This window comes from Filicampus tigris, chromosome 20, assembly GCF_054856515.1.
Source record: "Filicampus tigris isolate MCC_2025a chromosome 20, RoL_Ftig_1.0, whole genome shotgun sequence".
Taxonomy (NCBI): domain Eukaryota; kingdom Metazoa; phylum Chordata; class Actinopteri; order Syngnathiformes; family Syngnathidae; genus Filicampus; species Filicampus tigris.
Genome location: NC_141236.1, coordinates 3,950,001 through 3,977,616, shown reverse-complemented (window position 1 = coordinate 3,977,616; position 27,616 = coordinate 3,950,001). Strand labels below are relative to the sequence as shown.

At 40.3% G+C, this 27,616-nt stretch overlaps 2 protein-coding genes and 1 pseudogene across 13 annotated transcripts in view; 2 read left to right on the top strand and 1 right to left on the bottom strand.

The window, feature by feature from the left end:
• Positions 1 to 27,616, top strand: part of LOC147127896 (uncharacterized) — a 286,111-nt gene that overhangs the window by 86,072 nt on the left and 172,423 nt on the right. The window lies entirely within an intron of this gene.
• LOC147127907 (dystrobrevin beta-like) lies at positions 417 to 23,782 on the bottom strand. Of its 7 annotated transcripts, none has more exons than XM_086018538.1 (22): positions 23,239 to 23,782; positions 16,566 to 16,614; positions 13,380 to 13,471; positions 13,219 to 13,299; positions 12,925 to 13,138; positions 12,693 to 12,778; positions 12,309 to 12,463; positions 12,112 to 12,211; positions 11,846 to 12,012; positions 10,873 to 10,997; positions 9,823 to 9,894; positions 9,116 to 9,196; positions 8,101 to 8,188; positions 7,925 to 8,004; positions 6,874 to 6,987; positions 5,784 to 5,880; positions 5,532 to 5,552; positions 5,235 to 5,382; positions 4,940 to 5,029; positions 4,548 to 4,595; positions 3,651 to 3,680; positions 417 to 2,466 (listed from the first exon to the last, which is right to left on the bottom strand). In XM_086018538.1, exons 3-21 carry the CDS (start codon positions 13,468 to 13,470, stop codon positions 3,676 to 3,678), a joined length of 1,863 nt encoding a protein of 620 aa, XP_085874664.1. In that variant the 5' UTR covers position 13,471; positions 16,566 to 16,614; positions 23,239 to 23,782; the 3' UTR covers positions 417 to 2,466; positions 3,651 to 3,675. The 7 variants fall into 7 exon arrangements, with proteins under 7 accessions (XP_085874664.1, XP_085874661.1, XP_085874663.1 ...); XM_086018535.1 differs by having other exon boundaries at positions 3,651 to 3,683; positions 23,239 to 23,781; XM_086018537.1 differs by having other exon boundaries at positions 3,651 to 3,683; positions 8,101 to 8,185; positions 23,239 to 23,781.
• LOC147127906 (toll-like receptor 5) overlaps positions 25,676 to 27,616 on the top strand; it is a 2,875-nt pseudogene continuing 934 nt past the window's right edge. Inside the window, exons 1-2 of the transcript XR_015083816.1 lie at positions 25,676 to 25,774; positions 26,803 to 27,616. The exon at positions 26,803 to 27,616 is cut by the window's right edge and continues 934 nt beyond it. The product of XR_015083816.1 is annotated as a toll-like receptor 5 (transcript). The remainder of the gene's footprint in view (positions 25,775 to 26,802) is intronic.

The following is a 27,616-nucleotide window of genomic DNA, read 5'->3' as shown; positions in this document are numbered from 1 at the left end:
CACATCAGGCCATACGTAGACTGAGTTCAAAGGAGGAGATTATTTATGGCTGTTGGCGTGGTCGCGGACATCCCAAGGCAACAATGAGCTTCATTCAGCGTATAGTTTAAGGGCTTTACTCTTGTGTCTTTGTCACACACAGTCATTACCTCTGGGGCATGAGGACACTAAAACCAGGAGAATGCTTGAAAGTGAAGCGGAATAAATTTATTTCTCTTCCAAAACAATCCTGGAGTCAAAAATACAATTAGGTTGGCCTTCAAATTTAACTCAACCTGACTATCTATAAAACTAGATGGTAAGGTTCAATCAAGACGGCAATGGCACACACAGGTGCTAGCACAGCATCATGCATAAATAATAACATTTATTGTCCCGCTTGTTGTATGTGATAAAAAGAGAGAGGACAAACTGGATCCAGTTTGATGATAAATAGAATTTATTGCAGATCAAACACATCGCTCGCACATGTTCAGCGGTGACGGCATTTACAGTTTCAAGTAAGGATGCGTCCACTCTGTCAGTGTTGCTAGGCGCTCCTCATTGAGGCCATTTTGGATATGTCATAGCAGAGGACACGCATGTGATAGATAACATTAATCACGACGGTCCTGTTCTATTTAGGGTCCTGTTCAATCCCGGTGAGTCACAGATCTGGGCCACGGAACAGGACTATCACACGTGCTAATGAGCGTATGCAACGACATGAGCAAATGGCCACAGTGAAGAGGGTACTGCACATTATTCACATGCACACTGTAACGTGATCACTATCTGAAAATGATCAGTCAGTCAATTGATATTGGTGATTTACAAGACTGCTGCTTTAAAGGGGGAAGTCAACACAAACATATTTTTTTTCAAAAATATGTTCTATGCAGGCCCACTAGTTGAAACAAGGCATTCTGATAAATATTGTGTTTGTGGAATAAGAGTTAATCCATTCGGGTTTAGCCATTCCCGGGTGCGGCCATTTTGTCACTTCTGTTGACTGAAAATGACATCACAACTACTCAGGGCTCAGGTAACGACGACTCACCTGTTTTCTGAAGCTGAGCCAGGATTGGTCGTTATCTGAGCCCAGAACAACTGATGTCATTTTCAGTCAACAGCAAGTGGAAAAATGGCCGCCCCCTGAGATGGCTCAAAAAGTGTGGATTTTACTGCTCAACTCATATTACACAAACCCAATATTAATCAGAATGCCACATTTTGACTAGTACCTGCATAGAACGGTCCTGGAACGAAAACTTTTGGGTTGACTTCCTCTTTAAATTACTGAACTCGCACAAGCTTGGTTCTTTGGTTCAGTGTTTGCACACGTAGCCAAGCGCTGTGCGCAGTTGTTTTGGTATCTTAAAATCCACAGTGAACCGAATCATTCCCACAAATCCACTGTATTGTTCAGAAAGCTTCAAAATGAAGAGGCAGTAAAGTAGCCAAGTGTGAGGGGTCATTTTGGGCTGAAGTTTAAGAATCATTCCGTCAGTCGGCAGACAGCAAGTTGAGTTTAAGGTTTTAATTAATTTGTCGGTTGAAATCAGGTTTTAATAGGACTTGCCTTGCACCGCCCCTCCCCCCAAAATGAAAAAAAAAAATACAGAAAAGTGGTAGGATGAAGGTAGGTTTACACTTCATCTCTCTTTGAGGCCGCGGTGTAAGCATTGTTGCGAACAAAATATATTGCGTCACTTCTGGGTTCATGTCTCATCCCACTTTACTTTTACATAAAAACAATTGAATAAAATCTCTTTAAGGTCACACACACAAACACACGGTAATCTCTCAATTCAGTACCAGGACACAGCCTGAGCTGCTATAATACGAGCACCTGTGGAGTTATTCACATCGCCTAAACACAGCAGCAAATGTCCCATTCGAGACTTATGTCTCAGCAGGGCCTGACCACTTCTCATATACATATTGACTCTCACAACAAATGAATAGCTGGCGAAAATCAAAGCAAAAAAATAAATAAATACAAAGCACACAGTGCTGAAACTTAATCATGTCATCTCTTCTCTCATCTTTTTAACAGTTGACCTTTATTGTTATTGTTTGCTCTTTCCTACGGAACCACAGCCTTTATTGCCATCCCGAGAATTGAAGCTTCCTAACACACCTGCCTCCTCTTAACACACACACACCTCTCTCACTTACTTTACCCTCCTTTCAAAAAAAAAGAAAAAATATATGCTAAAGCACGCGCACACACATGCTTGGATACAACTCAGTAGGCTTCAGGTGCCTTGTTTAGCTATGCTCGATTACATGAACATCAAATTAAAATCACAGTGACAAGACAAACACTGATTCAGAGCTATACACCGGTAAATAGACTGCAGTTTGGCGTCCAGCATTGTGAGTGCTTCATTGGCACTTATGTTCCAATCACCACTGGCTAATGAGGAAGTTTCTTGTCTCCATTTTAGCTTCTTCTTTGGCTGGGATGAAACACCACATTGCCTGAGAAGAGTGGCATTTTTGTTACTTCCCAATATGCCCATTTTACTGTCAACAATGTTTGCTTTTACACTGGAACATCTACATTTAAAGTGGAAGTCAACCCAAACATATTTTTTTCAAGAATATGTTCCCAGCAGGCCCACTAGTTGAAACACGGCATTCTGATTACGTAATTTTAAGTTTCGTGGAAGATAAGTTAAGCAGCAAAATGCACTCATTTTTAGACATCTCCGGGGGCGGCCATTTTGTCTTCTGTCGACTGAAAATGACATCACAACTGCTCGCAAGGACCAATCGCGGCTCAGATTCAGAAAACAGGTCAGAATGTTTGGGTTGACTTCCGCTTTAAATGCCCCTGAAGTTGTCCAGATGAGAATTTTTGGGAAAAATACATCTCTAAAGCAGATTAAGACCCTTTCAAATGAATTCAGAGGTTTGTTTCTAAATACATTATACATGTTGAGATAACTAAGAAAGATCATTGTTGCAAGACTGACAACAATGTAGTACTCAATTGTGCTGATTAAACAGCTTTTCACCATTTCAGTTTTTCGGACTTTTTGGTTGGGTTGGTCTGATGTGACAGCGAGTGTGTAGATTTCGTGGCGGTGCGACCGCTCTAGAGCACCACTTTGTCACGGTGTAGAAAAGACCCGTTGGGATGCATTCCAACCACTGCTTTAAGCAGATCCATTTTCACAGCTCAAAAATGTAGTTTACTGTGTAGGCATAAGAAATATGCTAGATGAAGTAGCATCCATTTATCCATGCTGCTGAAGTGGTATTTGATTGACAGTTGAGAGGGGCGTGATTTCAGCGCATTCCGCACCACAGCTTGCTTTTATACAATTTTGAAGCCTTATTTAAAATAAATGGTGTTTGTTTGGTGTTTTTTTTAAGCATTCAAATTTGGTAGAGTTTGTTTTCACTTTACAGTGACTTAAATATAGATTTTGATACAGCAACATTTTGACCACAATATAAATTCATTCTTTCCCACAGAGATCATTTTAGTCTGAATAAGAAATCGAAGATCAACTCTCTTCGAGGTTCCATTTACAAATACGGAAAAGCACTGTTTTTATTTCCTGGACACTTGTGAAAGTCCCTTCCCTTCAAGTGTATTAACATTAATATTATTTGTTACGCTTCGACAGAGGCTTAAAATAGAGGCTCATACTTACCGTTTTTATTTGTCGGTGATGAAATTTAACCTGCTGGATGAAAAAGAATGCTTCATGAGAAAACAGCAAAGAAAAAAAAAACGGAATCAACAGACAACAAAGCAGTGTCATGGTAAAATATGTTGCCACCGCAAAAAGCTTCATAAGAACCACATGGGCGTCGGAGTTGTAAAAGTAGATACAGATGCATGGCCGCAGCGGGAATCCCTTATGAGGAAAGACTTGTGGATTTGATGAGGATTTTTTTAATTAAGATCTCAAAATCAAACGATGCGCAATATATAGAGCTGGAGCTCTTGTTGTTTAAAAGGTTATCAGGTTAATAGCGCAGGTTAGCGTCCTAATGAGTGTTCGGACTGAACCCGGGGGCACAGCAGGAAGTGGTCCGCACGCTCCGTCTCCGCAGGCGGCCGACACATAAAGGAAGACGGCTAATGAGAAAGCACGTTAATGAAGCACGAGGCGAAGTAATGAGGAGAGGAGTGTATGGTGGAGTGGAATCGATGCGAGTGGTCAGACATGCGCCCGGAGAGAAAGGCAGAAATACAACTAGAAAAGGTGATTTATCAAAAGGAGGAAAAATAACTCTTTTATTCAAAAATAAGTCAAATTTCGAATAAAAAACACAACTTAAAGCAAACACGCTTGGTCTCTTATTCAGAGGAAGTGTGTGAGCCAGAGAGTCTTTTCATTTGCGGTCTCTTTAAATAGGTTTGCTTTATTTTATAGTAATGCAAATTTTTATTGTGCGTGGGGTTTGGAGCCTTTCTTCCACAGTAAATGGGGTTCACTGTATTTGATGTTTGAAATACATTCTAACAGTATGATGATTTGAACTATTTTTGGTATAAAGCAGTGTGTAAAAAAAAATAAGATAAAAAACATGTACATTATTACCTCTGTCCTTTCCGTTTAGCAATCTCTCCTCTTCCTCTCGACCATCATCTGTGTAAAAAAGGGTTACATTTAGACATGTATATAAGTGATACAAGTACATTTGGTTGTCATGTTCCACAAGAAACATTTCAATTACTCACAGTGGATTGATAAGTACAGAGAGAACTTTCAAATGTTTAAACGTGATTTAATCGAGCTAAGCACCAATCCACCGTGCTGCCCTTATCTTTGGCTTTTTTTTTTTTTTTTTTTTTTTATTTAACAAAAAAACACATCAACATGTCTTATTTAGGACTTGATAGAAAGTTGTTATCACAGTCAAACTGTTTCACCTCTGTGTTGAGAGAGCCACGTGGTTGTGCAGCACCAAATAAGAATTCGATTGTGTGTACCTGAATGAAGCTCTTTGACAAGTGAGGACACAGTGTTGGTAATGGAGTCAGCTGCTACTAGAAGATCGTTCCTCAAGTTTCTCCTGGGGCCTAAAGACATTCCACGACGGAATAATAGTGAATAATAATAATATATAATCAAATGTGAATTTGCGCCCTTTTACTGACTAACAACATGGGAATGATCACTTATAGAAAAAGCAGCTATGTGGTTCATTCAACAACGGGTGGCCACTGGTAAACAGTGCAAACGTGGCTTGACAAAGTGGCTGGTGAATTATTTTTACAATGTTACCTTGGGCAAAAGCCTCCTGTACATCCCCACCCACACCGGCAAGGGAGTCTTGGGCTGAATACATCTGCGGAGACGCGGTACCAACTGAGCGGGCAAGCGAAGGGCTCGGCCGGGAAGGAAAAGCATGAGAAGATCCCGCGGCCTGCGCCTAAAAGAAAAATTGGCAATGTTTGATCAATATGTTTTATAAAAAAAAATTTGAGATATTTGAAGGGGGGAAAAAAAAAAACAGACTTATTGAGTTGTTTTTGCACACTGTTTCTTAATTCAGTCCCTCAAAAAGGGGGTTTAACTTACTGCCTGTCGCTGTTCCTCATCCTACAGGATCAGAGCATGGGCAGATGGAAACAAATGGAGAAAGGGTGAAAAGAAAGAGGTCAGACATGAGCAGTGGTAGAACAGGAGGAACCAGAGGAAGTAAAGTGAGGTGAGTTATAGCGACAATTAATGGTATAGAGCAGAGGGGGGGATGTGGAAAATAAGGGGATTTGTGTGTGCGACTAAATGCCATGCTTGATAAAGGTCATAGTTCAAATCGGTGCGTGTAACCTTGAGCAGCTTCATCAGTCCTTCCAGCTGCACCATCAGTTCTCTCCGGCTTTCCTGCAGCGATGACATCCTCTGCTCCAGCTCGTCTTTCCTCTGTCTGCAACAGAACAAATAACTATTTTCACTTCAGAGGTAAAGAACCAAAGTGCATTTATCAAGTTTTATTTTTAGAGTCAAAATGGCTGAAACATTTTCACTTTTCGGTGTGTCAATTAGTGGTGTTTGTAAAACGTAGTCATATTTTCTGTTCCATATCTAGCAAGGATGTAACGATTAATCGAAAATTGATTCGCCCCGACTAATTGAGTTGATTAAATTCATGTAGAGAATGAATTCTTGAAACGTTTTTTTCATTCCAGACGCATAGCACATTTTGAATGTGTCGATCAAATTATGCTTTTGCGCCAAACATCATTGCGTATTGCGTTTGTGGATGGCTGCAGAACCCCGCTAGTGCACAGAGACAAGCATGGTAGCAATTTTTTTTTTTTTAAATCGAATCGAATCGAATATCGGGCACTGAAAATCGAATCGATTAGGGGCTTGAGTGAATCGTTACATCCCTAATATCTAGCCATACGAGGAGGCAAAACATGAGAAATGGCGATCAAAGATGTGGTGCGGTTTTATTCAATAATAAAAAAAATAATGTTAAATTTGGATGACGCTCATACTGGACTCATTATATTGGGCCAGTAAAGACAATAAAGCGGTAGACAAAAACCATCCGACCAACATAGTTTGACAGGAGAAATCCCGCCTGTTTGGTTTGTTGTTGTTACTGAAAAGCATAAACATGTTGGACGAATTTTTTTTTTTTTTTTTTTTTGCATTGTTTTTCCCAAACATCCATCTGTCATTGCCATCTGCCATGAAGCCTCCCACTTTGAGCTGCAGAGCCTCACTGCACATTTCTGGCTCAGTCACACTGTGGCACACAATGCTGACAATTCATTGTCAGAATGGACCGATTTAAACTGCAGCAACATCCATGTGCGCACGCGTGTAGCTCTTATTATCAGCAGACAGGAAACCTTGTACGTGCAGTAAGTTCAACACTTTCAGTGTAGTTCCTGGAGCGTGTGTTTACCTGAGCAGGCGCAGCTCAGCCAGGAGAGTCGGGTTGGTGCTGCCCTTTTCTGGACTGGGTTGGCACACAGCATCGTGTTCTGAACGGAGACGCTTGATCTCTGCCAAAATCTCTCTGTGTAATGAAACAACACAGTGGTCAAGGTCGGGCAAGGCTGAACATGACTGACCAGGCCGGGGGTGGGGGAAGCTGGTGTACACACAGTTCCCCCAAAATGTTTAAAGTAGGATTTAAAAGAACAAAAATAAGTGCAATTCAGTTTAACCTCCAAAGTTTAACACCCCAAAAGCTGGAAAAATGTGGAGTGTCAATTTTGTAGAAAAATACACCTCAAGCGGCAAAACGTTTTACATGATGCCACCACAGAACTTTGATGGCATGGAGGAATAAGTGATAATAGAATAGGAGATGTTTTTTTCTTCAGTAGGAAAGTGTGGGCTGCTCAATCCAAAATGAGCAACACAATTGAATATAAATGACATACCGAAATAAATTTGACCAAGCAGACATAAACATAAATGCAGTCATACACTACTCACTAATTCACTTGCTGAGTACTGATTCATGCAAAGGGGTACCAGTTTGATATATATTACACTGAAATAACTATACATTATTAATAGTTATTGATAATTTTATATGTGAAGACTGAAGACATTGATCATGTTAATGATTTCTCACAATAATTAAACCAGGTAGAAAACAGATGCATAACAATTTGCGCCATTTTATTTCTATAACTCTGGGCAAAGATCACTCCTGCAACATTCTTCACAAACTACAATGAACCACCACCAGTGAGCTATTTTTAGAACAAGCCTGCAGGCAACTCATGCGGTCCTTGACGGCCACCTGGCGCCAGCGGGCACCATGTTGGTGACCCCTAAACAAACGGATTTTAGCTGTACATTACCTACGGAATGCTAATATAATACAAATATAAACAAATAATAAATAAATAAATACTTCCCCCCCCCCCCAAAAAAATGGAAGGACCTAAAAACAGAACTACCAGAAAACATACACAGGCTAAATGTCATGACTTTTCTACCTGTTTTTGGACTCCAGCTGAGCGATGAGCTCCCTCTTCTGTTTGTTTACATCAAAGTTGATGCTTCGAGTGGGTATCACCTAAACACGGACAAGATGAACCAACGCTTTGTGCGTGTTGTGTGATGGCGTATGATTCAAGCTGATGAATATGAATATAGTACAATATGATCTCACCCCTGAGCTTTCAGTCTCTGCCAGCCGAGAAGTGTAGCGGGCGATAAGTTGGTGTTCCTCGTCTTGTCTGCCGGGGCTGTCTATGCTGCTAATAGAGAGAATACATTTACTTTAAATGTCATATCGTGTTTCAAAATGCATATAACCTTAGTCACTGGTTAAACATCAAACATGTTAAAAAGCAGATGAGTTCTGTTAATGCATATTAATTTCAGTCAACAAATGTTCAATGTCAATTTGTTTTTAGCACAGACGCTTAAAAGTGAAGTAACACTGTAGGGGGAAATCTTGTTGAAAAAAATATTGGTTCCTCCTTCTATTTAAAGGGGAAGTCAAAGCAAACATTTTTTTTCAAGAATATGTTCTATGCAAGCCCACTAGTTGAAACAAGGCATTCTGATAAATATTGTGTTTGTGGAATAAGTGTTAATCCACTCGTTTTTAGCCATCTCTGGGGGCGGCCATTTTGTCTTCTGTCGACTGAAAATGACATCACAACTGCTCACAATGACCAATCACGGCTAAGCTTCAGAAAACAGGTTAAGCCGTGATTGGTCGTCGTGAGCAGTTGTGATGTCATTTTCAGTCGACAGAAGACAAAATGGCCGCCCCCAGAGATGGCCAAAAACGAGTGCATTTTGCTGCTTAACCTATATTCCACAAACGCAAAATCAACCAGAATGCCGTGTTTCAACTAGTGGGCCTGCTGGGAACATATTCTTGAAAAAAAATATGTTGAGGTTGACTTCCGATTTAAATAAGCAAATGTCTCAAACTAACATGACGTAGCAACACTCCCCCAAGAGGCTGACCGTTGTCGCAGTTTAAAGCAAAAACAACGCTGCCAACAAACCGCATCCAAACTGACTTCGTGTCTTTTTGGCTTACAAGCTATCATTGATTCTCGTTTGCCACTTTTGACCAAAAGAATGATGAACTATAATAATAGATTTGGATTCCAATGAGTGACTCAGTCTTTAGAGTCCTGCCCTGCTGGATCCCTGCAGCCGCTCACCGTGGGCTGCTTTGGAGGCGATTCACATAAGCGGCGATCAAAGCGTGCTCCTCATTCATGCGCTGAGCCGCTGCCAAACTGCTGACAGAAGTTATACACGGCAAAGTAAGCATCATATACACTGCATGGGCAAAAGACTTGGGACACTCAGCTGGCTACTTTGGTGGAATAATTTACGAAGGGCCCTTTTGTTATATTTTGGATTTTTTCCAGCATGGCTGCGCCCCGGTGCACAAAGCAAAGTCCTTAAAGATACGCTCGGATGATTTCGGTGAGGAACAACATGACTCAATCCATCAAAGGTTAGGTGTTGAAGACTTTGAGCCGCACACTCTAAAATCTTGTCCACGGTCTTCCAAGAAGAGTTGGACGCCTTTAGAGCACTTTTACTTCATGTACATGTGACGTGTGTGTGTCCCAACATTTTTGGCCCAACTGTTAGGAAGATGTTTTGTATTCTTATGTTATAATGATTGAGTCTTTTTTTTTTTTTTTTCCAATTCACACTGAAAAGCAACATAAAGTAGATGCACATCGGACTGATTGATTTGACACATCACAGTCATAAAATGTAAAAACCGATGCTAATTTCTATAAAAGTGCTGTCCTTATGACATCAATGATTTAATTCTTGTGTTAAGCAATCGAAAGCATCGATAATCATGCAGCTACTGCAAATGCTACACTGGTATTTTGACAAACGTTACCTCTTGGAGGACTCTGGTGCTGATGAAGAGAGCAGCATGGCTGGACTCGGGTTCCCGATAGGTTGGGAAGGGCTGCACGTACATTAACAAACACAATGATGACTTAGATGGACTACGCAAAAACAATAAAAAGTTAACATCATCGACTCATTGAGTACGAAGCCCGGGCTAACACGTTTGAAGCTCACATTCTCACACACATTCACACGCTTCGGTGTAGTCATGCAATGGTGAATCGTTCGGGTCAGAGCAAACACAGACAGAGCAAAGATCACAAGCGATAAGAAACTAAAGTGAAATGCTGAAAAAGACTAAACTAAGAAAGATGCTACCTGATGCTACTTCGCTAGGCGCATACTCACAGCTAAGTGCAGTGCGGCTCTGTGATGGCCTGAATAAAAGCTCAATGCTGGGAGGCATGCAATGAACCCATCTGCTGATGTTCGGAAAATCAAACACTGTGAATGCAGCCACAGGGGGCGGAGCCACCACAATGGTTGGCTGGATTTGTTATTTCCCTTAAGCTACCTACATGTTCTGTGAACATGTAACGATCGGGGCAATAACAAATAACAGAAGTTGGTGAAAGTCTAGCCCTGAGGAATAGTTTACAACCGCCAATGAAAACTAACCTTTAGACTGCAAGTTACTGACAGCTGACAGTCACACTCAATTGTTTGTATGTGCTTCCGGAGTGGGTACACTGTAATAACGTAACAACACCAGTATCAGCATCATAATGAGAACGATTCAGTAGCCAATGGGGATTGGTCTAAATTTGCGGCTTGTGTGGAATTGATTGGTGGTGTGGGTTGGGCTACATTTACATCAGAAAATTGAGAGATGATCATATCTGGTTAAAAATAAATCCCCCAAAAAATAATGAAGTGATCATCAATTTTCCCAACGGTACATCAAGGAGCTGCATTCACACACCCATGCGTCGTAGCATATAAAATACTTTTTGCCGCAACTTGGACAGCAACACTTCCAGAAATAACTTTTCTTTTGAAATGCAACATGTTAGTGAGAGGTGTGTGCAGGTCTTACACTATATTAGCCAGATTTAGGGTCCTCTCAGGTTCTTCCGGGTAAACGGGGTGGGAGGGCTCCCTGGACGATACACAACCCAGAGTTTTGCCCAGGGCTCGGCCCAGCTTGGTCGCAGGCGACTTCTACGTTAAGACAAACCAAATGTGTGACGTTAATTATAGATCCCGCCCTATAATGGACTGGAAGTAATTCATGCCACTCAAAAAGATGTGCGTAACATTAATAGCGCAGCCAAGGCATACACATAACTTTTTTGGTCCCTCGTGTTTCTGTGATTTTTTTTTGCTTAACAGAATTAACTAGAAAACCCATTTTCCAAACACATGTAGAGACATGAGGCCAAGGAAGACCCCATAAAATTATGTGCATAGGCAGGGAAAAAAATTACTACAAGTACTCTTATTACAGGGGAGAAATGCATTCTAATAGCGGTGTATTAAGTAGGGATGCTCCAATTGATCGGGCACCGATCACGATCGGCTGATTTTTGTGAAAAATGATCCGATCGGAATATTTGATCAAAGCCTTTTATTGCCGATCAAACAATCCAATCACCTGCAGTGTTGCGTTCAATGTTTAGGTGGCATGTTATTTATTGGACTTTTTGCATAATTAAGTCTTTTGAGACTGCTGATTATTTTGATCGGTTTAAAACTGTGTTACTAAAAGCTGGTAAATTTAAAATGTTCAGTTATCTTTGTGACTGAGTAATTGTTGTACAGTATTGTGCCAGCAACGGTTTTGTATTTTTTCATGCTTTTGAAAATATATAGAGATTTTGGTAAAAATTATGGCAATAATATGACTGTTTTTTTTTCAGATAATATTGCATAATAGCAGTCACCATAAATAAATCGAAAAAAATACAGATATTCCATGTGATCGAAATCTGAATCGGTATCGGTGTCGTAAAACCCTGATCGGAACATCCCTCGTATTAACCTTTGCTTCTTCAACCATCGTGACTCACCCAGGATGAATGCTCCTTCATCTGATGCTGGTTGCTATGAGAGCCGTTGGCATTGCCACGCCAGAAGCAGTTTTGGCAGAGCTGGTACCCTCGGCAACGGAGACAGCGATAGCGGAAGCCTGTCATGCCGTTGCCGCGGCAGTAGGAACAAGAGACTGGATGGTAGACTGAGAAAAGAAAGACAAAAAAAAAAAAAAAAATTGAACACAAAAAAAAAAAACTAAAACACATAATCATATAGTGTGCACCAGTGTAATTGTATCTACCATTTTCCACGTTGGCAAGACGATGCATGAGTGGCAGCCAGACAAGACATGGCGGCGGGTCAGACACAATATCCAGGAACATGTTGAGCATCACCCTCTTCTACAACAACAATTATAAACATAATTTTCATTCAGAAAGACACAAGTGCAACTAAAAGACCGAAAAGAATATGACTGAGAAAACACAAATCTTTTACCTGTTGTGGGAAGCAGGAGCGGGCCATGTTATTTGTGTAGCCAAAGGACGGTTGTTCGTGCACAGCGGATGGCAGCTTGAGAGCTTCTAACAGAAAATGGTCAAATTTGGACAGGACCATCACACCGCTGGAGTCTGAGACCTGAGAAAACACATCTGCACACAAGCGCAGATTAAGCTGACAGCAGCAGTAACAGGCATTTCCCACAAGGTGGCACTTGAGTATAAAGTTTACACTGGATTTTTCATTTGAAAGCAAACTGATAATGTAGGCAATGACAAAGTTCATTATTAACAAATACCCCACCCCTCAGACAATGCATCTTAGGGGGTCCGTGACCACCGAAATCCATCTCTGGTTAGGACACTATCTGCTGGTACTTACAGCGGAGTTTGTCCACTAGTTTCCCTCCACATAGCACAGCCAGAATCGCCTTCACCGACAACACTGTCAGTCGGCTCTCTGGTTCGCTGAAATTAGATACGACAGATGTCTACAAGCTTCCGATATATAGCATTTGTCATTTTTACATGAATCAATCCCGAGATCCAAAGAATGTGGGATTGTTTTTTTTTTTTTTTTTTATTTATTTTTTTTTTTTGGGAAGTTAATTTACCTCTCGATGGCGGCTAGTATGAAATCAACAAACAGGACAGTACTCTCTCGTGGCTTGATTGGATGTGTGGTGGGCAGGCGCTTGCTGAGCTGGTTGAACAGGGACGACACCAGGTTCTCAAGCCTGGTCACAGAAATGCCAGCATTTAATTCCACAGCATTCAGACCGGCATCGCGCACTGCTTCGATCACGTTGTATATGTCGATGAGATGCACTGCAAGGGAAATGATGGCAAACAAAGAAGGGATTCAATGACATGAACTTACTGTATGTGGATGTTGTTTTTATACTTACAGTTGCATCTTTTTTGGATGAATCTCAGCTTGCAGGCCGTTCGATATGTAGAGAGGCAAATGGCATCGAGGTTCTGATCCGCTGTTAACGCAGAAGAGAAATTTGAAGAAAGCTCACTTCAGTTCAGTCAAGTTTTGAAAAAGGCCAAACAAGGCACTCACCAAGCTCCACCAGGATCTGCCTTCTCATTGCTCCCGTGGCCAGCGGATCCCCCCTCCTTCTCTCTGTCCGGCCCCCCTCCTCCATTACCATCCTGCATCATACACAGAATAAAACATGACCAGGGATACACTTAGCAGTCATCTCGAGTTGTACAAACTTTGCTGGAGCAGTGAAAGTCAAAAACACCTCCATCTGCAGAAGTTCAGCATAACATTGCAGCAGCGCTGTAAGATAATAGTGGAAACTATCCAAATTCACTTTTCACCTGATGCAAAAGTCATCCAAAACCATCACACCGCCTTTGTACATAATGGTTATAAAATGGTGACGACACTGTTGGAAAAGAAACATGGAGAACACTCCGCAAATTACTAACAAAATCTGACGTTGGCGTTTACCCCGAAATTTGAACGGAGGGAGGGAAGAAATGAAAACAAAATGGATACACACTCCTACAAACCTGAAACACACATAAATATTGGCATTCCTCGTATAAATATGGTGACAAGCTAAGCCACACCCCCATTCACCCGCCACCCCCTGTACACATTCCAGAGAGGATTTGAACGCTTCCCAGGAGGCCTCATGCTTCAGTCAGACAAAAGAAGGATTCCTCCTTTCAGTCAACTCACAAACACGCATGCACACACACACACACACACATACACCCCCACACCCGCACGCCCCCACACACACCCGTACTTCTTGATCCCAGTTAGTCAAGTGCAAGTGTAATTTGTTCAGCGGTGCAAGGGGTCCTCTTGAGTGTCCAGCTGTGGTTGGAGTACTTGACTTTTCATTTCAATTCCGTACATTAAATTCATAAATATTTTGGTTAATCTGAATTGTATTATTCTGATTCTTATGCCAATTCATTTCTACACGCAGCGCAAACTCTTCAAGTTATTTCATTGATCTTTGCAGCCCTACTGATAACACTTTGGAAGAAATGTCGACAGTATGCTTGCTAAACCAGAGTCAGAAAATGATACAGTCAATACTAGATTCTCTACTGCGAGGGCAAAGGAGTGCAGAAAGTGAGCTGGGAATGCAAGGTTTGATGCAGTGGAAGTTATATAAAACTCATCTTGTATTCACCGCACCAGCTGTTAGGAACTATCCCTCACTAAGAGATGACGACGCTCTCGAGCTCGCCACTTCTCCCACTCCCATGGTGAGTCAACTATTCTTATCAGCCGAGTCTTCGCTGCAGCTCCTAAGTACGCTGCGCAACGGTGTCTGTGACGCCGACGCGTAGGATCTTCGTGGTGCGAGGTCTGCTTCCCTTTTTAAATTTGGAAGCTTAAAATTAACTTGGATATAATTGCCCTTGTCGCTATTACTCCCAACTAGGTCAGGACGGGAAGAGTGTAGTTGCTGCTTTCTCAATCACAGGAAAAAGTTAGTCACAGATGCATGACAGTATCTGAAACAAAATATTGGTACACGTACAGGAAGTAAAAATGGAAGGAAATATCTTCATCCACCCTTTGCAGCTGTAATATCTTTCACTGACAGTCTTGTGGGAAGACTTTTGGCAAAGTCTTTGTAGTGTGTCTGTGGGAATTCTGACTATTCATTCAGAAGAATATATCTGCAGTCTAAGTTCAGTGATGTTGTACCTTGGAGAGGGCTCAAAAGCTGTTTTTTTTATGCCAAACTGTCCCTACATATTGTATTTGGAAGCTTCAAATTGGCCAAAATGTCTTTGTAAATTACTAACAAAGGTGTCTTTATCAGGTTGTTTTTTGTATTTTATTTTTTTTTATTAATTTTAGCAGCTTCTGTAGTTCAAAGTGTTGTTATAGTATATTCACTAGGGAAAGAAAAAAGCAACGTTTTAAACCCCCCAGAAAATTCTTCAAAAATCTCTAATACAATCTCAAATGTGTTTTCCATGAAAAACATGTCCCCCCCAACAACAACAACAAAGAAGGAATTAAAATTTAAAAAAATACTGGGGAAAAAAAAACGCACCCCAAAAAAATAAATAAATCAGGGAATAGGTGAATCCGCATGTGGCAAAATGCGAGTTTGCGAGGGTCCACTGTAACTTATTTCGGTATAAAAGTTAATGCTGGAGAAAAAAAAAATCAGAATAGTTGAGACAAGGCATTCTGATTAATGTTGCATTTGTGGACTATGCAGCAAAATGCACCCACTTTTAGCCATGTCAATGGGCGGCCATTTTGTCACTTCTGTCGACTGAAAATGACATCACAGATGCTCAGGGCTCACATTACGACCAATCATGACTCGGCTTCAGAAAACAGGTGAGCCGTGATTGGTCCTTACCTGAGCCCCTGGACACTGTGATGTCATTTTCAGTTGACAGAAATGACAAAATGGCCGCCCCCAGAGATGGCTAAAAATGGGTGGATTTTGCTGCATAGTCCACAAATGCAATATTTATCAAAATGCCTTGTTTCAACTAGTGTGCCTTCATAGAACATATTCTTGAAAAAAATGTTTGGGTTGACTTCCCGTTTAAGGCCTCAGAAATTCTCAGGTCAATAAAGAAGTTACTCCACTGCATAAGATGTATTCTTGGTTCATGAGCAGCGAACACAAGCTGCAAGTAAGTTTAGAGCAAAGACATGTATCCTGAGAGGAACCTTTAAAAGGCAACGGCACTGATGCCTATAGAAAGTGGCGAGCAAATGGAAAGGAACCTTTGGCATTTACAAATGACAGCATGTGTGTTGCTTTTCTGAGTTCATGTGGGCCTTGATGCACAGAGCTGTTGTTTTTGCACCATGGTGTTTTATTATGGTTGACATTTGCTGAGCTGTGTATAAACAAATACACTTTGAGTAACCGACGTATGGCGAATCCTAATCCAAACCACATTTGCCTCCGAGCATGTATGGTTCAATTCAGTATAGTAAGTAACTTTTGTGCTGTCACTCTTAAAAGCGACGATATGTAACATCAGTGTTGCCGTCAAGGTAGGGCAGGGCTAGACTGTTGATTGGCCAACTGTCACTTTAAAAACGCTGTAGTGTGAATTACAAGAGAGAGGATTCAAGCCTGCGTTGTTAAAGTAGCGTCGATGTGAGGTCACACCATTCAAGTGTCCGACTTTATCACGATGACATCCTGCTGTGTAAGCACAGTGGCGAGATGAACTGAACTCTACCGCTTGGTGGAAATATGGCTTGTGTGGCGTGAATGCGTGGTCATACCTCTCTGTGTCAGGGGGGTCGCGCTGGGCAAGTGAAGCCTCAAAGACGTCTAATAGAGAGACAGACAGAAGAAAAAGCCAATTTAAAAAGTATTTTTAGCCACCAGACAATTACACAGAAGCAGGCACACACTCCGTCTACCATATTCCTGCTTCTGATCTTGACACAGTTGTATATTGCCGTTAGAGAGCCTGCCGAGTGCCAAATAAAAAAAACCTAATGGGTGAATATACATAGCGCAGTGATAACCTACTGTTTTATTGTACTGTACAAGGTTTGTGACCTTGTTATTTTTAACTGCGCTACAATTTGTCCTGATGCTGAACCTGCAACAAACTCTTAATAGCAGCCATTAGCAAGCCCCCAGCAACAAAGAAGCTAAACATTTTCCCAAAATACAGACATACTCAGGCATTACAGATGTTATGTAGTCTACACTTGCTGTATATGTGTGTACACTGAGGCAGCATAAATAATTCTGACAGCAGCAACAATGTCTTTTTGAATGAACGGAAACCTCAAGAATGTTGGCTAGCAATTAAATCAAGGCAGACAGATACTCAAGTAAATCCAACTACATGTATGGACTTGGATTGGGGAACTGTGATACTTAAAACGTGTCTAAGTCCTCTTGACACGTATATGAACACACCCACAAAAAAAAACAAAAAAAAAAAAACAAGGTTACACTTACAATAATTCCAGACTCATACAGTTTTGGATGTTAAAACGGCAGCTGATATCAATGTTAGCATGTCTTGTTAGCCACCAGATCTAAATTAGCACGTAGACAGCTGCAGCTATCCCTTTTTTAGAGCGAGCACCTCTGTTCATTTCAAAGGCCTATTAAGTCTAGATATAGACCGAAATGTTTTTTTCAGGGCCGATACAGATACAGATTATTAATAGTCAAGGCAGCCGATAACGGATATTTCGAGCCGATATTAATTTTTTGTAAAAAAAGAAAAAAATATTGGCATCAAAATCTAAAAAATAAATAAATAAATAAAAAAGAAAATTCTTAACTTTGTTCAAACTTTAAGCACATGTTTATTGAATTTTTTTTCAGATTTGCATAATGTAGGTTTTTATTGCATTACTAATTTTTTTTTACAATACACATCTTTATCAAATTCTAACAAAAAGTTCAGGGAGCACCCAGTGTCGTCGGTATGTCTTAAAAAGTGAAATGAAAACCCTGAAAAAAATAGCTCCATATAGTTTTCCATATAGTTTTCGACAGTAAATGAAGTTCTCCTAAATTTCAAAATGACAGAAAATTAAACTTTCACATATCTTTGTTTTGATTTCAACACAGTTTTAAATTTATTTATTATCGGCCATCAGATTTTTTTTTTAAAAAGGCCGATGCCGATATTCGTCAAAACGCACAATATCGGCGCCGATAATCGGCAGAGCCAATAATCGGTCTATCCCTAATTAAGTCTTTAAAAAAGTGTTGTTTTTTTTCAAAAGCAACAGTTATTCGAAAGCCCTTCCACAAGTGGTCAAAATATTACAATTGCTCAAAAGAGCTAAGATCTGTGAGCATTAAAGAATTAAAAATCTGCACATTTTGCTTTAAAAGAACTCAAGAAAAGTGGAATCCGTCCATAGGCCAACTATTAGTCACACACTGCACAAAACTTTATGGAAGAGTGGCAAGAAGAAAGTCAATTCTCACAGAATCCATAAAAAGTCCCGTTTAGATTGGGCACAGATTACAGTACGCAACTACTGCATGTCCAAATCAGGTCTTTAAGTTATTTGTTCAGTGTCTTCCATAATTGTAGGCGAGGGTATGTGTTTGTATCAAATCGGACCACCCGACCAGTGCACCTGTGCAACCACAATACAGGGACCTTACAGTCTGTTACCATAACATAACGCCTGTACAGGCCCGACAGTCCCGCGTATCACTCTCATTTGCACACAGCACGCATACACACCTGTTTGCAGTGGCGCTCAACCTAAAACAGTTACAAAAACTATTGGATCGGCAGCCCCCCCCCCCAAAAAAAAAAAGAATCCCACTGAAGAAATGTTTGAAGACTCAGAAAGCAAGAAAGAGGCGTCAGGCAGGCGAAGGCGTACTAAAGAGGGGTAAGAGGGTGTTTACCACCCTTTGGACACAAGCGGGCATCGCATACCACATGACCACATAGCCATTCGCAGCTGCTCTGTATTCTCAAGTCTACCCTGACAGGGCTAGCTGTGTGTGAGTGTGTGTGCGTGCGACCGTGCGCGCGTTATGCATGATGCACATGCAGTGAGAATAACTCCAGACAGACGTTACAGAAATACCCATGATAGCTACAGTATTTCTTTTCTCGACGCCTCTTTACTACCACACACTGACCAGATGAGGCTCATTGATTTAAACCATAAATCCTTCCAGACACATCAAGGTTGCACGTAGCGTTGCTTTCACTGGACATTTTAAGTTTGTGTTCCCATTTGAAGCCTTCCAGAGAAATGTCGTTTTTTTTGTGTGTCTGGGGGAAAAAAATGCCTTTTTGAGGAATGTTTTTGTGTTGTATGATCGCCTTCTGAAAATCTGGTTAAAAAAAAAAACACCTTCAAATTAGACTAAAACGGTAGACTTCATTATTTCTCGAATGTTCACCTTGATTGTTTTGTTTCATCTCCTACTCAGGGAACCCCCTTCTTCGATTGGTTGACAAGTTTCAGTTAAAAATAGCCACCAAATGTTCGTACATGCCAAAATCCAGAGAGCTTGGTCAAGAAATATGTTTCAAAAGCCGACACTTGCCTTAAAAACTTTACTAACTAAAGACTTATCTAGCGTAGATGGAAGATTACTGGTGAGAAAAAAAAGTGTAGGCAGTAGACTCAGTCATAAGCAGCAATTGTTTTTGGGTAATTTTTTTGGGGGGTGTGAAACTTTTGTTTTCTTTTTTAGAAAATTCCACAAAGATGGCGGAGAGGTTGCTAATATTAGTGTAAAATTTCACATTGGAAAAAAAAAAAGTGCCAGCTTTATATGGAAAACAAGAAGCCAAGGTTTATATTATCTTTATTCTACTTACCATTTCAATGATATCAGAAGATTTTTATTGGTAGATACACTCATAGCCTGTTTTTGTGCAGGCCCTGCGTCTCCAACATCTTACTCCTGCATGTTCACCCCTGTGCTGCCATTGAGACTGACCCACTGTGGCCTGCGGTGCTTCACCAGGCAGGTAAAAACAGCAACACATCTCATGTTACACATTCGAGACAGCTAGCATGCTCTATTTTATTTCAAGGATTAGTAGTGAGATTGTTGTGCTCCAATATGGTAAAGAATTGGAGTTTACAGTTCATGCCATGCACCCGACCGGTAATTCATGCATCGTCTCTGACTCGCACGGAAAAACATGTGAACGTCCCCAAAATGTGGTGGAGGGCTCTCTGCAAAGTTTCTTATTACATGACTAGGTTGGTACAAACATTAACCCACAAGTGCTCTCAAAAGCCACTTTTTCATGAGCAAGAAGGAAAATCTAACCACATTAGATTCTTCACGCTCCATGAGACACAAACATGTCATTCAAACTGGCAATTTGGAGTAAATCTGATATGCCCCAATGTTCAAACAACACTGCTAAGCCAAAGCTAACCTACATTTGTCCAAAGGCCTGTTCAAATCATGAACTACATACTGTGTAGGAAGAGTTTGCCAATTCAGCCACCAGTTATCTGTTTTTTCATTGAAGTGACAGAGTAGAGGAGCAGGTAGTGTATAAACTCTAAGTACAATGCGTCATATTGTAAATCCAATGCTTTAAAATGTGTGCTTTCATAACGACTCGCAGCAGCAATAATGTAAGGTACTTAAAGCCTCTTCTACAAAGTAGCTGTGGCTCGCTACAGTTCATAATAGAAGAGAATGTCTACACTCCTAAAAAAAAAAAAAAAAAAGAAAGAAAAAAATCAGGAAGCAATTTTCTCAATAAAATTAAAATCAATGAAAGTACCCCAACCCCTGAATTAGTCTAACAATTTTTAGTTTAGAGAATGCTTGCCTTTTCTGGTGCAGTGCACTTAAAAAAAAAAACAAAAAAAAAAAACATTGGCACTGTTGCCACAACACCAGCTGATGTCAACACATGCAGCGGAAATCGGACGAAAAGTCTGACTTAACTTTTCTAACAATGTAATACAATGATGCAAAATTCTTTGCTAATGTAAGCAATTAGTTCTGGGAGAAAGTTAATACATCTGTCACAGTAAGAAAATAAAACGCCGTGCTTTGTCATCTAATCATCTTGTCACATGTTTCACCTGAAACTACCAAAGGTATCCTGGAATGGAACTTTTTTTTTTTTTAACCTTACATGTTCTATATTATACACTAAAATTAAACTTTAAGCAGTTCTGTTTCTCTAGGTAGTGTACAAAGGAGACACAAGTGAACAGAGAGAGCCACAAAAATGACGATGCGATGGTCTTTCTAAGCCGGAAGGAAGGAAAGAGTGCGAACATCAAATGTGGAGACTTGAGAGCGAGAAGACTGAAAGGGAACAACACCAAGAAATCGGAACTGAATGCGTGCTTCCTGCCCTGAAGAAAAAACAGGAACATAACAAAACAAAACAAAACAGAACATCATTCTCCATTCACCACATGTGCCACATCTTTCAAGTTTATACAAGATTCTTCAAAGAAATGACTCTATTTTGATGCAACTCCACAAGACATCAAACATCTTCAGAAGTAAACAGATCACGAGCCCTGTGGTCTGCAAGACAGCATTAAAAGTGCTCTTTGGTGAAAAATGGAGGAGTACTTGAATTTGGCTGTAATTTAACGCAAGAGAAATCTGATAAACCAGAGGCAAGACAGGGTGAGTGCTCAACGAATCACAGATTTCACTCTCACCTTCATTGCACCCACAGAGGAAACAATGACTCAATTCAGCAGCACATCAACTACTGATGACAAAAAAAATCCACAAAGACTCTGTAGGCCTCAGAGTACATTACAATGAAGGAATTTTAGAAATACACAGCTTGTTTGAGGAAACATTTTGCCCAGATAAAAACCTTAACAACTCACCTACAAGTTACTGTTAAATCCCCAATATGAAACTTCCAAGGCAACAGAAATAGTCTTCAGGTGACACTAGAAATTCATGTGAGTTTCCCCACTAGTATTTCTCTTTTTCACTTCCTCTACAGCTGAAATAGTCATATAGCTACTGTATATCTCTGAGACTTATAGTCAATTCACTGAAATGTTGCATTGTTGGATGATGATGAAACAAATAGACAAACAGTGTTCCATTGTGTGTTCCATACACCAGATAAACTTCCAGCCAACTGATGTTATCTCACAACACATTTATATTACTTAAAAGGCAGTACTTGCCCTGGTGATCAACTCTTAACTGGTGCATTGGTGTTTTATTGCCACAAATGGCTCCAGGGGCTGTCAACAGAGTACTAGAACACCCCCAAAAAGCTCAAACCGGCTCTGATAACACCCCTTAGCACTCCTGCTAACCCCAAAGGTCAGAGCAGCCCTATTGCATTTAACATTATGCAAACACAAGCAATTGCATGGGGTCCCAAGATTTACAGGGGTCACAAATATCACATTTAGAAAAAAAAATGGACAATTTTTGGGGTGTTTAAATCTTAATTCATTCTTTAAAAAAAAAAAAAAAAAAAAAACGTTCAAAATTATTTCAAGTGATGATTTCCCTTCTCATGCAATGGGCTACTCCATTTTCCTGCGCATGAGCAAAAGGCAGGGGAGCAATTAGCAGAAAAAACTTGCTTGGTGCATTGTAAAGAAAATGAAGTGAAGTTAACAAAGTTGAAGGCAAAACATTTTATAACTGCCAAAGGTTTCAAACGTTTTCATGGTGAAAGCGTCTGTGCACAACAGACAAGGAGACACTCTTGCCAATATCACTTCTGTCAGTGTCAACTAAGGAGGAAGTAAAGGGTGACGCGAAGAAGAAAGTTCTAAAAATAGTCTACGTGGTACAATATATTAGATGTTGGTAAGATTCACTTAATAACCCTCAAGAAGAATTGTAAAGATTTGTTTTCAAATGCACACTTTGTAGTTGATGATATACATTTTTATTAAAATCTATGCAGTACAAAGATGTGCAGGACCCCATGACCCCTGATTGCAATTACACACTTTCATTCGCTTGAAACTTTCACGCTTTGCCTACAGCTATTTTGCTCATCTATGCGCCGTTTTAAGAAATGGACCCCAGGGGGGGAAATAGATTTAAAAACTGCTTCACAAGCACACATGATTGGCGATAAAACAGCAAAGGTAAAATAGCAGACTAACCATAGCAAAGTCAAACAGGAGTCCTGATGTCAAAAAAAAAAGAAAGAAAGAAAGTGGGCACGACTCTGGAATAATATTACACACAAGGAAGGGAGGGACGCCGTTGTGGCAAATAACTTCTATTCAAATATAGTACAATACTCCTCTGGGGATTATCTTAACTACCACTAAATTCAAAAAGACTTCAATTTAATCAATCTGGTTACTTGCGTAGCTGTGACGTGAGCGGCCATGTTGACGAAAGTTCCTCACCCCAACAAACACAGACGTTACAAATAAAACAGCTAAGTGTTGAATCAAGTGATATTTAGACGGATAAAATGTCAAATAAATAATTTAAATGAGCGATACTCACCGAAGGTAATTGCGGCGGGCTACCAACATCTACACATGAAGCTCCGACTCAACTTCTACTGCCTTTCTTGCCTTCTTCAGCCTTCGCCTGTCCGCTGGTTGTCTCTTCTTGCTTCAAGTTATGTTTAAAACATGTCGTAGCGGTCCAATTTTATATTTCCGTAGTAGCAAGCCATGATTGAGCAGCCTCCGTGGCGGCTGCCTGCCTGCCAGCCCGCCTGTACCGGAGACCACTGACGGACTGTCTAGAAGCATTTTTTGAAAGAAGTCACTCCTCTTAGCGCCATGTTCCCTCCCATTATTAGGATTGCCTGTCTAACCTTCACTCCGATTTTATACTTTGATAACTACTTAACGTATTATAACACCAGCTAATGACAAGAACAACAACTTTCTATGAATAGGAAAAGGCTCTTATACATTTGATGCAATTGGCCAGCTACAATGCAAACACTACCAGAGGACACATCCGTTTTTCACTCGCTCGATGTATGCATTTTTTTTAAATCAGGACAATTATATTAGCTTGCACTTTTAATTGTATCAACTTGTTTTGGAGAAATCAGTAATTGAAACGCCAGCAATAATAGCCACGCCCTCCTTCCTGCTCCCTTGGTGAGCGTTACGGGAGGAACCGAACAATATTTGTCCATTCAAAATCACTGTACATACATTGCTAATAATTTCCAAAAACGGTGATCAATTGGCAGCAAAATTCACGTGGACAATTTATGCCCACTTCAAACTATGAAAATATCACAAGGATTAGACTCTCCATGGTTGATTTTTGAGAATGAGGAAATGAGCCGTTTGCATGCACTTTCTCTCAAACCAGATTTGCTTTATTTGATTAGAGTTACAGAAAGATATTAACACAATGCATTCCAATAGACTTTTCATAAATTGGAGGGTCGGCCTCATCGCTGGAAGTCTGCTCCGAATTTCTCAAAGGCCGTCCATCCATCTATCCATTTTCTGCACTGCACTATCCTCACGTGCTGGATTATTCAAAATCCAATTTTGAAATTTTGCCAAGCAGACCTCCATGGCTTGTCTAATTTTGGTGGCGATTGTTCACCAATTTAAGATACTACGTGAAAACAGAACATGAAAATTAAGCCAAGGAAACAATATTAAAATGCTTGCCTCCTTACTTCACTGACTGATGTGCCAATCAAGCAGTATCTCCTGCCGATTTGGGGGCGTTACAATTTGTGCTAAAATTCGTCGCCCAAAAAACTCTTAAATCACTACAGAGTTTTTCATGGCTGTGAATTTTGCTGCTGACATCAGGAAGTACCACAGAGGTCACAGATATTAAAGGTACACTGCAAACGAAAATATTGACATTAAGACTGGTTACTATTTCCATTTATCAATGTTCTATACCACTTATCCTCATTAGGGTGAGCTGGACTACTTTGGGCCAGTGGACTGAGCGCACTCCCCGGACTGGTACATGGGCAATTAGAGTTTTCAGTTAATTTAACATGCTTGTTATTGGAGGGGGGCGGGGGGTGCAAACACCACACAGGAAGAACTGCAGAACTGTGAGTTTGTGAGGCAGACATTCTAGCCAGCAACCACCATGCTGCTCTGGTTGCTCCGTCAACGTTTAAAATATTGAGATTAAAGGTGGCCTTGGGGGAGGACTGGATTTTGCAAGTGCTCTTTTGACTAACTTCCATTGTCCAATCGTTGTGAAATTCATCAGCAATGTGTGATCAAATGGCACACAAACACATGCCAGAAACTCACTTTGCACTGATTTCTGAAGTTTTAAATCTTTGGGGTGGTATGGCTCCACCAGTGAGCATTCCTAGTACTAACCGGAGTTGTTTGCAATTTGTAAAAGGTTTTTTTTCAATCCCAAATAATACACATGTACTTTGAAATCAATTTTGAATGAGAACAAATGATTCAAAGAGGACCAAGAGTATTTTGAATATTGATTGGTACATGTTGTGCAGGTAATGCAAAAAACTGACACTGACACATATGGACGCAAAGATGTCACATTGACATAGTCGCTGAGTGGGAACTGCACCCACGCTGCCTGCACTTTAGTCAGGGTGAGTGTATGACAACACCATCAATGACACGAATGATTAAATATCCAGCATTTTTTAATGATTTTTTTTTTGGGGAAAAGCCAAAAGTGGCAACTTGAGATTTTTGATTGACTGAGCAAAAATGTTTGTAAACCATTTTACAAAAATAATTGCAATTTGGGACGCCAAGCATTTTACAAAACAAACAAAAACAAAAACAGAGAAAAAGGACAGCGGGAAATGATGTTTCCCTCCTGTTGCAAACCTGGACTCCGTAAATTAAAGGGGAAAATCCAGTTCAGCGTCATGTTTACGTTAGTGGGTAAATCCAATGTCCATCACAAGTGAGATAAAAACACAGCTAACTGATTCTGATGTTTACTTTGCAGATACACAGCTACTTAGACAGCAGCAAATTTTCATCTGAGAAGCAACATGATGAGCATATTTGGCTTTTCGGTGGCCTTCATCTTTGTCTTCCAAAAGGTAGGAAAATTTCCTTCCAACATTGCTATTTCCCTTTCTCATTATCGTAAAAAAAAATAAAATAAATACAATCTAAACCTAGAGTACATTTTACAGTTTATAATAGATGAAAAGTGCAAAAATACATTAGCTATTAAAGTTGTCATTCTTTAAAATTAATTGAAATTTGATATGATATATGACCTGCTTTCTATAGCTTACATATACCTACTTTTAAACAAGCATTAATAGGGTTTTGGTTTAAAAAAAATGTAAGAGGAAGTCAATCCAAAAATGTTCTTTCCAAGAATATGTTATACGCAGGACAACAAGTCGAAACATGGCACTCTGATTAATATTGCGTTTGTGGAATATGAGTTATGCAGTAAAACCCACCCGTTTTTGTCCATCACAGTTGGCGGCCATTTTTCCACTTGCTGTCGACTGAAAATGACATCACAGTTGCTCAGGGTTCAGGTAACAACCAATCATGGCTCAGCTTCTGAAAACAGGTGAGCCGTGATTGGTTGTTGAGCAACTGCGATGTCATTTTCAGTCGTCAGAAGTGACAAAATGGCCGCCCCGGGAGATGGCTAAAAGCAGGTGGATTTATGGAGCTATGAACAACACAGAGCTGAAAATGAGAATAAAAATGAAGTCAAATTACACATTGTAGTATTAGTAGGAAGAAGTAAAAACGTGTTTACTCCTACGTCATCTCATTTCTAATGATCACCATATAACTATTTGTTTGTTTATTAATCTTTGCTGTCCAAAAATAATTTACGCTACCCACTATATATATATATATATATATATATATATATATATATATATATATATATATATATATATATATATATATATATATATATATATATATATATATATATATACACACACACACACACACAAATGTGCCAAATAAATCATACCCTAGTAAAACATTTTGTTGGGCAGTTTAGTGGTCAACGTGTCTCCTTCTCTTTCTGAGGTTCAAATTTGATAGTGACAATTCATGTTTGACCTAATCCAGTTGAAATTTACAGGTGCCAGGCTGCCTCTCGTCCTGCTCCATAACTGGCTCAGTAGCCGCCTGCGCTTTTAAGCACCTGCGCTGGATTCCTTCTCTACCTCCCAACATCACCCACCTGTACTTGGAGTTGAACCACATCGGTGAGATTAACTCCACCTCGTTGTCTGGCCTGGAGATGCTGCAGGAGCTGGACTTGGGTCATCAGTATTCAACTCTAGTGATCCAAAACAATGCGTTCAGCAGACAAAGACACCTCAGGAAGTTGGTGCTGGGTTTCAATACGGGGCTCCAACTAGAGCCGCGGGCCTTTTGGGGACTGTCGAGTTTGCAGAGTCTCTTCCTGGATTACTGTTCACTTGACGAATCCATCTTGAAGGAAAACTATCTCCAGCCGCTTTCTTCGTTAGAGACTCTTGACCTTTTTGGTAACCGGATAAAGAGACTCCAGCCTTCAATGTTCTTTCTCAATATGACTAACCTGAAATATTTAAATCTAAAACTGAATCGTATCAACAATCTATGTGAGGGTGATCTAGCTGCCTTCCAGGGAAAGCAATTTGAATCCTTGAATTTGGACTCTAACAACCTTCAGGCTATGTATAATGAAAGCTTTGATCCGCGTACTTGTGGGAACCCTTTCAAAGCAATTTTGTTTGGAACACTTGACTTATCCCACAATGGCTTCAGCATAGGCAACTTAAAGCTATTTTTGAAAGCTATCGAGGGTACTAAGATTTCTCATCTGAAGCTATCGGGACACATCGGTAAAGGTTTTTCATTTAACAATCTCCTGGATGTGGACAGAAGCACTTTTGAGGGCCTAAGGA

What these genes read in the sequence shown, in the direction of transcription:
- LOC147127907 (XM_086018535.1), bottom strand. Translation starts at nt 13,470, where the DNA reads ATGGTAATGGAGGAGGGGGGCCGGACAGAGAGAAGGAGGGGGGATCCG. An exon ending in TCTTGCCAACGTGGAAAATG is followed by an intron (nt 12,013 to 12,111) that starts GTAGATACAATT and finishes TTCTTTTCTCAG; the next exon opens with TCTACCATCCAGTCTCTTGT. An exon ending in CAGAGACTGAAAGCTCAGGG is followed by an intron (nt 8,005 to 8,100) that starts GTGAGATCATAT and finishes GTCCGTGTTTAG; the next exon opens with GTGATACCCACTCGAAGCAT.